This window comes from Rhinopithecus bieti, unplaced genomic scaffold (assembly GCF_001698545.2).
Source record: "Rhinopithecus bieti isolate Rb0 unplaced genomic scaffold, ASM169854v2 scaffold_5002, whole genome shotgun sequence".
NCBI lineage: Eukaryota > Metazoa > Chordata > Mammalia > Primates > Cercopithecidae > Rhinopithecus > Rhinopithecus bieti.
Window position 1 is genome coordinate 27,404 of NW_016804830.1, and position 14,914 is coordinate 42,317.

Sequence of the window (14,914 nt, forward strand, 5' to 3'; positions counted from 1 at the left end):
CTGTATTCCCAGCTACTTGGGAGACAGAGGTAGGATTATTTAAGCCCAGAAGTGCAAGGCTGAGGTGAGCTATGACTGCACCACTGCACACCAGCCTGGGTGACAGAAAGAAACCCTGTCTCTAAAAAATAAAAAGAACACACATATACTCACCCCTAAGTCTAGGGTTTAGACACACCAAAACCACAATATTACAGGAAATATGGCTGTATTAGCAAGCGAGATACCATATTCTTGCCTATTTTTCTCTTCTCCTATTTTAAGTACTTAAGAGCCTGAAATGGGGCTGGGTGCGGTGGCTCACGCCTGTAATCTTGGCCCTTTGGGAGGCCGAGGTGGGCGGATCACGAGGTCAGGAGATCGAGACCATCCTGGCTAACATGGTGAAACCCCGTCTCTACTAAAAATACAAAAAATTAGCCAGGCTTGGAAGCAGGCGCCTGTAGTCCCAGCTACTCTGGAGGCTGAGGCAGGAGAATGGCGTGAACCCAGGAGGCGGGGTTTGCAGTGAGCCGAGATGGCGCCACTGCACTCCAGCCTAGGTGACAGAGAGAGACTCCGTCTCAAAAAAAAAATTCAGAAATGGAAAATAAAAAACGAAAAATGTTGGGGAGATACCAGCCTCATGCCTAGTAATTTCTCATTTAATCCTCACAACTGTTAGGTTGGATATTATTTACTTCAATTTATAGATGAGAAAATGGAAACAGAGGGGGTAACTCACTCAAGGCCACACAGCAAGTAGAAGAGTTGAAATTGAATCCAGATCATCTAAGTTCAGGTTCTTTTCACTACACCAACAGTTCTCAAAGTGTGGTCTGCAAACCTTAACTCCCAGGGATTCAAAACTATTGTCATAGGCTGGGTGCAGTGGCTCATGCCTGTAATCCTGGCATTTGGAGGCTCAGGCAGGAGGATGGCTTGAAGTTAAGAGTTGGGAGGCCAGCCTGAGCAACACAGTAAGACCCCATTTCTACAAAAAATAATTTTAAAAAAATTATCTGGGCATGGTGGCATGCACCTGTAGTCCCAGCTACTAAGGAGGCTGAGGCAGGAAGATCCCTTGAGCCCAGGAGTTTAAGGCTGTAGTGAGCTATAACTGCACCACTGCACTTCAGCCTGGATGACAGAGCAAGAACAGAGGCAGACCGCAAAAAAAAAAAAAAAAAAAAAAAAAAAAAAAAAAAAAAAAAAAAAACAAAACAAAACAACAAAAAAACTCAAACCCAAAACTTTTCATAAAATTACTGAGACACCATATGCCTTTTCACCATGTTGACAATTGCACTGATGGTGCAAAATCAATAGAGGGTGAAGCTGTTGGTGGCTTAGCAGGAATCAAAGTTGTACCAAATTTCATTAACGCTGTATTTGTCACTGCTGCAGACTTGCAATAGACACTGCCAGTTTCACTTAAGAATGTCCTTGACGAAGCAGTAAATTTTAGTAATTTTATGAAATCTCAACCCTTGAGTACACATCTTTTTAATATTTTGTGTGGAAAAAAAGTTAAGTGTGCATGAGGCAACCCTGCCGCATACCACAGTCCCATGGTTGTGGCTGAAGGAAAAGTACTAGCTACTTTTTTTTTTTTTTGAGATGGAGTCTCACTCTGACGCCAGACTGGAGTGCAGTGGCGTGATCTTGGCTCACTGCAACCTCCACCTCCCGAGTTTAAGCGATTCCCCTGCCTCAGGCTCCTGAGTAGCTGTGACTACAGGCGCGCGCCACCATGCTCGGTTCATTTTGTATTTTAGTAGAGATGGGATTTCACCATGTTGGCCAGGATGGTCTCGATCTCCTGACCTCGTGATCCGCCCACCTTGGCCTCCCAAAGTGCTGGGATTACAGACATGAGCCACCACACCTGACTTTTTTTTTTTTTTTTTTTTTTAATGGAAGACCATTTTAACATGAGAGAATGATTGGTAAGCAATCACCATTCAGACTTGAATATTTGGCAGTTATCTTCTCACTCAAAAATGAAGAAAAGTGAGCCTGTCATTTCAAGGAAAACTGTATTTGTTGCCAATGATAAAATTCAAGATTTCAAGGAAAAATTAGAATTTTGTGAAATTTGCATTTGCCATGGGACTTTTCTGATGAGATCAGTTGTGATATTAACAAATGTGACTTTTTGATATTATTATATAAAGAAATGTGTCAACATTTGGAAGAACTCCATAATTCGGTAAACCAGTATTTTCCAAATGACCAATACAGGATATTACAAAATCATGCATGGGTAAAAGATACCACTCTTCACATAAAGTGTAAAACGGGTCAGTGGCTTTTAGTGTAACAGAGTACAAAACTTCCTTGACATGATTTCAGATTCCACACTGCAGCTATCTCTGAAGAAACTATCACTTGCCAAGTTTTGTACTAGTATCAGAGAAGAATATCCATAATTAAATGAAAAGGTTATTCAAATATTTCTCCATTCAAAAAATATGTATCCATGTGAAGCTGGATTTTCTTTATATACTTCAACATATCACAACAGGGCTGGACACAGTGGCTCACCTGAGGTCAGGAGTTCGAGAAAAGCCTGGCCGACATGGCGAAACCCCGTTTCATGCTGAGGCAGGATAATCGCTTGAACCCAGGTGGTGGCGGTTGCAGTGAGCTGAGATTGCACCAGTGCACTCCAGCCTGGGTGACAGAGCGAGACTCCGTCTCAAAAAAAAAAAAAAAAAAAAAAAAAACACACACAAGACTGTGTGCAGATGCATACATGAGAATCCACCTGTCTTCTATTATGCCAGTCATTAAAGAGATTTCAAAAACTACATAAACCTCAATTTTTTAATTGTGGAAAACAGTGATTTTCATAAAATGTGATTTATGTTCACATGTAATTTGGTTTACTATTTTAAATAAATTCATTTTCTCATTTCTCATATTTTCTTTTAAATTTCTAATATAGTAACTATTGATAGATATAATCCACATGAATACAAGCTTCTCCATAAAGTCCTTCATAATTTTTAAGAGTGTCAAGTGGTCCTGGCCAGGTGTGGTGGCTCATACTTATAACCCCACCACTTTGGGAAGGTGAGGCTTGCTTAGGTTCAGGAGTTTGAGACCAGCCTGGGCAACATGGAGAAATGTCATCTCTACAAAAAAATTTTAAAAAAAATTAGCCAGGCCTGGTGGTGCACACCTTTGGTCCCAGATACTTGGGAGGCTGAGAAGGGAGGGTCACTTGAGTTCAGGAGGTCAAGGCTGCATGAGTCATGTTAGTGCCACTGCACTCCAGCCTGGGTGACAGAGCAAGACCCTGTCTCAAACAACACAACCACCACCACCACAAAAAAACCAGATATATATTTTTAAAAAGTGGTCATGAGATCAAAAAGATTGAAAAGTGCTGCATTATGTCATGCTATTTGCCTTTAATATTTAAAATAATGATAGTAGAAAAAAATGTCTTTGTACAGATGCCTCCCTAAAAGTTTCTAAAAGGTTGCCAAAATGTATCATAATGTGTTTTTGATTAGCATGTGTTCAGGCAGCCGCAACCCTCTGATCACATGTACAAAGAAAAAGATACCTTAAAATAAAATGGCTTAAATTACAGGTTGGTCCAAAAGCATTCTCATCAATTGAGGGGGAAAATCTAGAAAGAGAGCTCTACATACCTTAAATGATTTCAAACCAAGGCCTCTCCTGATGCTTAGGGAAGGATGATGTCTCACTAGTAAAAATAAGTGGCAAAACAAACATATTCCCTGACAGCTAAAGTTGAAGAAGTGTTTCCAATTAGTAACAAGAATTATCCTCGACATTATAGAGAAAATGGGAAACACCTACATTCAGCTACTTATCTGTCATGTTTTATGACATTTGTCATAAAACATCAAGAAGATAACAAGTTCAATTAAAAGGCAACTTTTTAATCAGGATAGATCCTCTTATATTTGAAGTTGGTATTAAACCTTTGGTAAACCAGTCATTTAGCTTGAAAGAGGGCAGTAAAAAATAGAAGTGACTGCTCACATGCAAATACAGAGTTTTATTATCTCCATTCCCAGGAGATGGCTATGAAAGAGCAAGTGGGAATGGTATGGGTATTTCTTTGTTGCACCTGATATATATATATATATAGAGTTTGTAAACAAAGCCAGGAGATAAAACAGGTTAATTTCTGCAGAGTACATTTGAATAGTCTTAATTTTTAAAATGTTTAACTAAAAGATGGTATAAACTATTAAGCATTTTATTATGCTTATTAGCTCCGTCAGCCAAATGTGCCCCTGAATGACTGAAAACTAAAATATTATCCCAAGAATAAGTCAAATTACAAGTATATTTCAAAACCAAAATACAGAAAGTGCCGAAAGCAAGCAAGCCTTCTGAGCTAAAATGATGTTGGTAAAAGCACAGAAATGTTGGTATGTGAAGAAGCCCAGCACTGGGGACAGGAGTCATAGAGACATATGTTTCAATTAGGGTAGGATTAAAACCAAAGTTATCTTCAAGCGAGTCATAAAAGCTGGCCTATTAACCTCACCGAACTTTATACTTAAAAATAGTTGAAATAGCAAATTTTGTTATATATATTTCACCACAATTAAAAATCAATAATGTAATATACCGAAACCCATCTGATTATACACTTTAAATGGATGAATTATATGATATGTGAATATCTCAATAAAGCTGTTAAAAAAACAACAAACCTACCCCATATGCTAGGGCAAGCCCACCTACCAGCACCGTCATGAAGGTTTAGCCGTGTTGCTAGGGATGCTCCAATAAGCAGGAAGATGTCTGACAGTCACTGACAGTAAAATGAATTACAGGCTCCTCGACTCCTCAACTTTTCTAATACAACTTGGACAAGACAAATCAACCAGAATACAAATAAAAAGTCACATACTTGGTTCCTTTAAGCTTATTTAATATTTGAACTCTTATTTTCTATTTTCCCAGACCCCAGAAAACAGAAAGTTTTTAGATGACCAATTTTGTTCCAGAAACATACAGCCTTATCAGCTAATTCATAAAAGAGCTATTTTACAAAGGTACATCTGGATAATTAGAACAATAAAGTCTTTTAGGCATTTCAAAATGTGATCAGTAAAAATACATGATTATTAATAAAGTTTTTTTAAAGATAGTTCCAGGTATTTTTTAAAAGCAATTTCTGTTAAAGAGTACATGATTGTATGGTGAACAAGGAAAATAAAATGTTCTAGTAGGAAGAGGCTTATTAAAAATAACCAACAGTGTGCATATTACAGTTACCATTTTTGGAGTATATCTGCTTAGCAGTTGGCACCTGGAAATGGCGGGGAAGGTTTCCTTCTAGGAGGTACTTTTTTTCCTACCAATTTATTATCAAAACCCTCAATACCAGTGGGAAAGGCATAAGGAACAAGGCAAAAGGAACTCTTGAGGAAAGAAAAATTTTGCAGATGACTCTGAAAAGTGGTGGAAATGTCAGGAAAAAAAAATGATTTATAAAACAAAAATTGTAATATAAGGGGGAAAAACTAGCCATTAGGAAGCTGACTGTAAGGTCTGCTAATTTTGTGTACTAGCTACTTGAGGTCCTATGCACACAGTTCTCAATGGTGCCCTCTGTGACATATAGGGAAGGAAATATTGACCAAAGCTCTAGTAACTCAAACCATACATCGACTTCAGAGAAGAAAGCTTCCACTGCGAAATATGGAAGCCCCAATGTATTACACCAAATTTACTAACATCAAAGAGGAAAAAAAGATGCCAGTAAAAGACAATTCACAGGAAGCATAACTGCTTTCCTTAGCTTCTAAAATAATTTTAAACGGACTTCTCTATTACCACAGTAGATCCTCCCTCCTACCCCAAAACCAAATAACAACAAAAACTTCTTTAAAAGGGGATTCATCCTTCCTAACAGTCATTAGAAGTTGCTGTGGGAAAAAAGAAAGCCAAAAAGCTTATGAAATATACCTCCCATGCAATATAATATAATATAATACATAGTTACAATTTCGGTTCTAAAAGTCAATATAATTCAAGCAGTCCAAGTTAGGTGATTTTAAAGTATGCAAAATATATAGCTTAGAAGGTAGTAATCACGATGTTAAATTACAGCACTTTGGGGGCTCGCTGATTTGCCTTGATTAACTGTTCTCTGAAAAGGAAGGAGACACTCTACATGTAATTTGCCACTTCATAGCAAAGGAGCCATTAAGCCCACAGAAGACAGCACAGTGTCACAGCAGGTCACTTCCATAGCTAAAATGCAGCCTGCTTGCTCTGGGAAGGTAGCTTTCTTGGTACACTACCTTTGTGCCCTTTAGCAGGGAAGTAGATTTCAACTTCTAGTCACGTCCCTTACAGAAAACTCCTTTGATGGTGACCAGTCTCACTCAAAGACAGCCTGCATATCTAATTCCATCATCCTGAAAGGAAGATGTCATAACCAAAGCCAAATGGATGTGATTATAATGACCAAAATGAAATGGAAGGCGTGGGAGGCCAAGTTGGGATGGAGAAGAGAAGTTAGGTTGATAAGACAAAAAGAACATTCAAAAATTATGAGATATTTTCAGAATTATACTTCATCTTGGGGCTTTGTTTGAAAATCTAGATATGAATTTATTGAAAGTACTAGAGCTATGGTCAAAGTATTTTTCCAGTTAGTCCTGTTAAGAGTTCCAAGCAGAAACTGAACTGCAGGGAAAGCAAATAATTACTAAGGACAAGATACTGGCTGAACTAGAGAAACTGAAACTTTGCTAACCTACAAGCTTCTTAATTGAGTGCTAGAGAATTACATAATTACCCTGTAGTGTGTGAAGTTAAGAGGAAAGTTTTTATATTTACTTTTTTCCTGATTAATTGCCCCCCCGATGGTGTTAGTGTCAAGTGGCTACAGGTGTAACCCTTTTAATTGAGAATGACATTATTTCTAGCAGCACAATGTAACCATTTGGTTTTTACTTGTTCCTCCTAAGAGATACAGAAAGTTCCAAATCCCAAGCTTCAATTATATATTAGCTTCTGCTTCTAAAATTTTTAATCCCATTCTGAGTTAAATTATACTTGGCTTATGACTAAAAATATAATTCCAATTTATAGATGAGGTCTAAAGATCCAAGTTGATCTACCTAAAAACACAGATCAGTTTAGCACAGAAACAGAAATCTGGACATAGATAAATAAACTTGCTAAGTTGTAGTGGTGTTTATAAAAGTAGGTGGGCATCCCTTACCATTTGTGGTGAAAAAATAATCTTTGGGCTGCAGGGAAGCATTACAATTACATCCTGGCAACCCACAGAGTTCAGAGGGCACCAATGAAAGATGTGAGCAATGGATGAACTCCTTGTTTATTAACAGAATTTACAGACTTCATTTTAGTTGGCAAAAATACTTCAAAACATATATACCTAATGCACAAGAAAACCAAAGAAAGTCAATATAATTGAAGGAGTTCTCAAATTACAATTCTGAAACATCCTCTGTAGGGTGCTGCTAATGCTACTATTCATCCTAGAGCAGGCAGTTACCAACACCTTGCCTGCAGTGTCCAGTGTATGTGATGGTCTGCAATTTTTAAGGTCAATCATGGCCCAGTGTGGAAAGAGCTGCAGCAGTGAAGTCAGAGGAAGTGCTTCTGGAGCTGGTGTGAGCAGTTCTGCCTTCACCATATCTTTCTCCACTCCACCCTTGGCTCTCCTTTTGACTCAGGGCCCTTTGGCACCATCAGTGCAAAAATTAGAGTCAAACCTCCAGGTACTAAAATTTTACTGGCCTTATAATCAGCAGTACCCGTGACTAATGATAGCCATGATTCAACTCAGTAGTGATTCAATTAGATAACCTTCCCAAACTCTTTACCCACTCCCATCCCACCCCTTCCTTAGCAACTCCCACCCCTGCCACTATCCGAAGCATTTCCATTTGTTTTTACTTCCTGCTCAATCTGCAGGGACAGTTTTACACAAGTGCCAATGTCTAATGTATAATTATAAAAATGAAATGATACCAAGAATAACAAATTTATAGTCAAGAAAATAAAATTTGCTTTCCTCTCCCACCCAAATCCCAACCCTCAACAGAAAAGACGACAATGGAAGAAAACACACCCATTTTCAAGTGCCTGCTATTTAGTACATTGAGGATTCCTGTTAATTGTGGTTGATCCCAGCTAGAGAAGAGGTGCTTGCCTCAGGGTGGAAGGAAGCCCATCCACTCTCTGACCATACCACCTGGGCACATAAGAGCCACAGGGCATAGCACACCTTTGAGGTGACCCTCAGAGAAGCAGCCCACCGGACAGCAGGGAGCTTGGAATACAGTTTAGTGAAGCAAGGTGCTTCTCCCTTCCCCTTCTCACTTCCTTCTCTTCTACACCTCTCTACCCATCTTGCGCATACCCCATCCTGACCTCTTGGCTTCAGGAGCAGTCGATCCTTGGGTGTACTAAAGACAAAGGGCTAAAACTCTCACTACTCAATTAAAACAAAACAAGGCAAATAAAATTAAAATGTGCTTTCAAATACGGAATGAAGTCAAATAAATACATCTGATTTTCTCTTTTTCTTAAATCTAAGTACAATTTCATATCCTACACCCAAAGCTCTATACATTTGGTTTTTATTCTGAATCAAAATGAATTTCCGATAGTGAGGAGAGTAGAGTGAGGGAATGGATATTCCCTCACTAACAGATTAGTGCAGCTGCCACACTGTGAAGAACTAGTCCCACTCTGGGCACCTTGGGACATGGCTAATCCCAGGTGGTTCACAGGCAGATCCTCTGTCACACTCTCTCTGCATCCACACTGGAGCCAGGATGTGGTGAGACATGGCCGATACTCCAAATCCAACAACCTGCAGTCACCTCCAGGACACGCGGCTCTAACTTTTATCTGAGAAGAATAAAGATACATGGAAGTGATATTAAGAAAAAGAATATATTAACATTGCAAAGAATACCCATGACATCTGTGGGCGTGGTTCAATCTTTGTTTCTGAATCAGTATGTAAGCAGATGAGTACAAACTGCTGCATGGAACACAGATCCATCTGCAGTCAGGGGAGACACCAGCCACACTGTCAGCAGAGGCAAGTGCACCAACATCAGATGGGGCCAAATCCTCCACACTAGGGAGTCACAGCAGCACCAGTAAGCCTCACACCGAATCTGTGATTCACCAGGCTTCCCACTACTCTGCCTTCTGCTTTGAAAGGTGAAAAGAGAGAGAAGAGGGGATGGTATGGGAACTGACAACTGCAGTTCCTCTTAGAGAAGAGTAGAGTCAGCAGGCATGAGCTTCCGCTTGATATATGATGTTTAGAAACAGGCACTTCTTAAAAGACAGAAAAGAAATGGAATCTCAGAAGGTTTTCACTTCAAAGGATGATAAGTCATTTCATTCAGTGAAGGATGATTAGTCTAGAGTGGGGAACCCATAACTTTTACATACCTGAGTGCTTGTCTGTGAGGGCTGATCCAGCCAGCCTTTGGCAAAGAATGGTGTAACTTTCCTCCACCTTCTGTGAAATAAAACCCATAGGTTTTTTTTTATTCAAACATCATGAAAACAAAACAAAACAAAAACTTCTGAAAACAGAAAAGAAGGCCTTTTACATTACAGGTACAAGCCCCAAATTTCAAAATACTAATTTCATCACTAAAATTTTGTTAATGGGAAGTAAAAGTAAATTTCATTCCTTTTAACAATTTCTCCATTGAACGAATAACTTAGGATTTTCCATGTAAAAGAAAGTAGAGGTGGTAACCATAAATGCAATTCTCCCACCCCGAAGAGTCACCCTGCACATGGTCCTGTCATCGTGTGCATGAGCTCTAGTCATGCAGCACATAAAGCCAAGGCAGCCTGCATACATTATGATGGTCCCTTAAGACTATGGGTGGGGCGCGGGGGCTCACGCCTGTAATCCCAGCACTTTGGGAGGCCGAGGCGGGTGGATCACCGGAGATCAGGAGCTCCAGACCAGCCTGGCCAACATGGTGAAATCCCATCTCTACTAAAAATACAAAAATTAGCTGGGGCCAGGCACGGTGGCTCAGGCCTGTAATCCCAGCACTTTGGGAGGCCGAGGTGGGTGGATCATGAGGTCAGGAGTTCAAGACCAGCCTGGCCAACATAGTGAAACCCCATCTCTACTAAAGATAGAAAAAAATCAGTTGGGCATGGTGGCAAGCATCTGTAATCCCAGCTACTTGGGAGGTTGAGGCAGGAGAATGGCGTGAACCTGGGAGAGAGAGGTTGCAGTGAGCAGAGATAGCGCCATTGCACTCCAGCCCGGGTGACCGAGTGAGGCTCTGTCTCAAAAAAAAAAAAAAAGATAAACAATGCCAATCTCAACTTTTTACCCAGGCCTATTCATGGATAATAGTCAAAGAAAACATACAAATCTAGAACCTGGACAAGTTTATTCATATCAGCATTTTGATCACCCTATTCTTCGCCTCGCTAAATGTTTCTTACAACCAAGTCCTATGGATGTGGAAGCATGAGGTACCTTTAAGTGTTCAAGGTCAGCCTCTATCTTATGAATGTACTCCATGATCTGGCTCTGCGAATCTGCACAAGAGGAGGGACTCTGGATCTCAAAACAGGAATCCTCCATAGCTCCCCAGCGCTGCTGGACCAGAAATTCGGGGGTGAATGGTGAAACTGCCCCATCGGAGTGAGTGTTCTGAGGAGAATGTTGCTGCTGGTGGGTGGATTCCATAGCAGGGATGCCTGTCATGGGCTGCAGGGTAAGTGAGGAAGCAACTTCCTCATCTGTGGAACTCTCCTGCACTGGGTCATAGCCATCAAGGATCAAATAGTTTCCTATGGATAGAGACAGAATAGTTTGATAAGACCAGTGCTGCCATTAGAAAACAGAAATAGCACAGTGTGCTGACAACTTCAATTTGAAAAGTTATTAAGAGAGGGAAAAGCCATTAATTCCTGAGTTTAGTTTTAGGTACATCAGAATTTCCTCACTTCAGATGAAAGCTAAACTCTGCAAACTTTCATGGTAATTTCCAACAAATTTCATTTCAAAAGTTTAAAGCTGGAAACTACAGTGCCTAAATGATCTTGCCACCACTTCCCCTGCCAAACGCCTCTCTTGCCCCATCTCCTGCCATTGTCTCCCTCACCCAGTGTTCAATCACCACAAAAAGCTTGCTCTTGACACAAAGCCTCTGCCCCACTCTGCTCTCTGCTGGAACAATCTGCTCCCAGGTACCCACCTGGCTTTATTCCCTCATTTCATTGAGGTCTCTGCTCAAATGCTACCTCTTCAGAAGTCCTATTCCCTGATCAACCTGTTTGCCTTCATTACTCTCTGTCCCCTTAGTCTGACTTATGTTTCTTCCTAATACTTCTGAAGTCTATTTATTTGTTTACTTATTTACCATGCTTCTTTGCTCTAGCTTCATGAGAAGAGGGGATTTTTCCGTGTTTTATTCAATGCTATATCTCCCTGCACCTACGATGAGGTCTGGTACAGAGTAGATTCAGTATTTATCAAACGAAGGAATAAATATTGCACTTGTGTGAACACACACACACACCTGGATACCAACACAACACCCATTTCAACATACAGGACAGTTAGCAATGATCGAAATCAAAATCAAAGTCTAAGTGTGAAAGATACTTGCCTGAGATGCGTAAATTAACATCCTTCTCTTCCTTGTTAACTGCTCCATCACCTTCTGATGGATTCTCATCACTATGTGCTTCACGGGCATCAAAAAAGTGCTCTCCACTGTCATCAAGACCCCCTTCTGGCTCCATGGTAGGCATCTCTGGGGTCATCATCATGTGGTCCATTACTAAAATGTTACTTGCCTGGCTATCCTGGGGTGCCAGTCCCACTGAATCCCGTGGAGCAGAAGATTCAGTTGAAGTCCGTGGACTGTAACAAGTTGCAATGTCACCAGTTCCAGTTCTAAAGGGCCTATGTCCTTCACCAGAATGATAGGCCTTAATATTTTCAGAGTTCTGGATGACACTGTCTGTCTGCAGCCCCTGAGAGGCTGTCCTATATCTTGGGCAATGTCGCCAGTCTTCCTGAGCGCTCTTCTCAGTCAAACCGAGCTGCTGCACCAGCAACTGCTTCAACAAACCCACTAAACGATTTAGGAAGGAGGCGGGAAAAAAAAGCATATTCACAACTATAACCTCAGGCTGCAAGAATTAAATTAGCTGAATTATCAATTATCTTTAAAAGTATCTTTTAATGACATATTAAAATGTTAATTAATTTCATATAATCATTTTGTTTCATACAATCATTTTCCATTTTATTTTGAAGATGAAATAAAGCACCATCTTTTAGAGAAGATTTACCGTTAAACTATACTTGAAAAGATCTAAGCATTTCTGAATAGGAAGGTACTCCTATTTAGAACTCCTGAATAACCAATATCATGCCTCTATTTTTTCTTCTATATAACTAGAATAATACCCTAAAGGTACTTCTTAAGAATGTTGAAAGGCTATGTTAAGCTAGACAGAAAAGCTAAAAGTTCTGCTTTTTCCAGATCCAGACACTATATGCATATTATTTCCTCTAATTTCATGAGATACATACATATACTAAAAATAAGAACCAATTTAATTTTGAATGGGCCAAGTGTATGCTATGAGGTCACCCAGACAATGACAGAGTTACTGGGACAATATTAGTCAAACCATCAGAAATCATTAAGACTGTTAATTCAGGAGAATGTATAAAAAATAATGTAGTTTTTAAATAACCAACTCTCTGCTCTCATCACTAGCTTAATGTCTGTCATGTTTCTTTAGGCAACAAGTTCCACTCAGGTCTCGGATCCTGTCCTTCTGCTCTACAATCACTTCCTGAGAGATGCTAGGAAGTCTCATGGCTCTGATGCTCAAATCTCTATTTCTTCCTAACCTCTCTCTCAAGTTTGACTCCTAAAACTCTAACTTCCTGCTAGTTACTCACTCTTTAATGTTTTGTCATTCATTATCTTAATCTTGACATGCTTTAAAACTGAGCCTATAATTCTACCAAATCAAAAAAAAATAAAACAGAAAGTACAATGGAAGGAGGTGGGGGAAGCAGTGGTAGTCCTTTTCTGACTCTTTTATCTCTAAATATTCCCTTTCCTTTGACCTCACATCCAAACAAGTCAATTGTTTTAAGCATTTGATGACTTCTCACTTCCTTCTTATTCCTTTTGATAACATTCTAGTCCAAACTCTTTTAGTTTCAGGCCAGACTATTATAATAATTTATTTAGTAAGTACACCATTCCATACCTGTTTCCATTCAAATCCTTCCACAGCTCTCAGCCAGATTAATCTTGTTTCATACCTTTAGTCATATGCTGGTTTAGAAATTTCAAATGGTTCTCCCCGGCCAGAGAAATTGTTCTCACCCTTTTTCTCACCTCAATACAACTGAGAGATACGCTATCCTCCCATTGTAACAGTGATTCTGAACCAGGCTGCGGGGTGGGAAGCTAACAGAGTGGCTTGTGTGTGTGTGTGTCTGTGGCATGGGCCATTGTAGAGAATACTATAATTCCACAATAAAACCAGAAGAATAAGTGGAGTTTGATAAATCCACATACTTGAGGGATGGCACATCAGTTCCATACTTAAGTTATCTGTAATAAGTTATGAATAAAACTTACAATTTCTTAGTGCATCCAATGCCCACCGTTCTTCTGAGACAGGCAGGTGTGAATCTGGGATTGTGATTTGATAATCTTCTCCAACTTCCTTTAGTGTCCCATCTGTATGTTGTTCCTTTGCAAACTGTCTCTCAGCCACAAAGAGATCACGTACCTCTGATTTCCCAGAGGTACTCAGTGAATGAGACTGAGGTTTTGATGATATTAAGGTAGATTCTAATCCCAAATCTCTGTCTGTCCAATGAAAAAGAAAAGGTAGACTATAGCTAAACAAAGCTTTTAACTTTTAACATGAAGTATTCAGGCAAGAATCAGAAAAACAACTCCATAAACTACAGAGATCATCTGTTAAGCAAAACATACAGCACATAGATCAGTGTTATACTGACACACACAAGGCTCAAAAGCAAAGTTTGTTAAACTGAATCTCTGATACTGGAATCTGCATAAATCAAACAGTATTAAAGTTTCTTTGCATTTTATTTTATTTTATTTCTTTTTTTTTTTCTTTTTTGGCATTTTGGTCTTAGTTGCCCAGGCTGGAGTGCAATGGCACGGTCTTGGCTCACTGCAACCTTTGCTTCCTGGGTTCAAGCAATTCTCCCCGCCTCAGCCTCCCAAGTAGCTGGGATTACAGGCACCCACCACCATGCCCAGCTAATTTTTGTATTAGAGACAGGGTTTCATCATGTTGGTCAGGTTGGCCTCTAACTCCTGACCTCAGGTGATCAGCCTATCTCGACCTCCCAAAGTGCTGGGATTACAGGTTTGAGCCACTGCACCCGGCCAGCATTTTAATAGATAATAGAGCACATTCTCCCTTGAACTTGTCAGAAAAGTGTACCTGGACTCTGCAAACCAGTGACTGAAATGCCATGCTGTTCCTCTTTTAATTTTGAAGGATCTTCTTCATCATTATCTCCTCTGTAAAGGAAAACAACAACAACAACAATCTTTTAGCTTCCTGAGGTACCTAAACATCATTGCAACAAAATGTAATAATTATCCTAGTCTTTTCCAACCCAAAACATAAAATAAGTCCTACTACAATGCAAAGGAACACTCACTCGCCAGGTGTTGACTGGGGTAATGGAATTGGCTTTGTGGATTGCTCCTTCACTGATGCAGCCATCCGACAGATTAGGTCCTGCCAGCTTCAGAAAGTTGGAAAGAAATTCAAAATACAAAAAAGAAACAACAAAAGAAATATCCTTTAAATATACTCAGAAAACAAAAGAAAACAGAACTAAACAAAACCAATCAACCAACCAATC

At 39.8% G+C, this 14,914-nt stretch overlaps 1 protein-coding gene across 1 annotated transcript in view; it reads right to left on the reverse strand.

The window, feature by feature from the left end:
* Positions 1 to 4,885: 4,885 nt before the first annotated feature.
* ARHGEF12 (Rho guanine nucleotide exchange factor 12) overlaps positions 4,886 to 14,914 on the reverse strand; it is a 152,765-nt gene continuing 142,736 nt past the window's right edge. The window contains exons 36-42 of the mRNA XM_017870478.1: positions 14,708 to 14,794; positions 14,485 to 14,564; positions 13,641 to 13,874; positions 11,634 to 12,104; positions 10,496 to 10,812; positions 9,433 to 9,502; positions 4,886 to 8,874 (exon numbers count right to left, since the gene is read on the reverse strand). Coding sequence (XP_017725967.1) covers positions 8,864 to 8,874; positions 9,433 to 9,502; positions 10,496 to 10,812; positions 11,634 to 12,104; positions 13,641 to 13,874; positions 14,485 to 14,564; positions 14,708 to 14,794 — 1,270 coding nt within the window. The 3' untranslated portion in view covers positions 4,886 to 8,863. The remainder of the gene's footprint in view (positions 8,875 to 9,432; positions 9,503 to 10,495; positions 10,813 to 11,633; positions 12,105 to 13,640; positions 13,875 to 14,484; positions 14,565 to 14,707; positions 14,795 to 14,914) is intronic.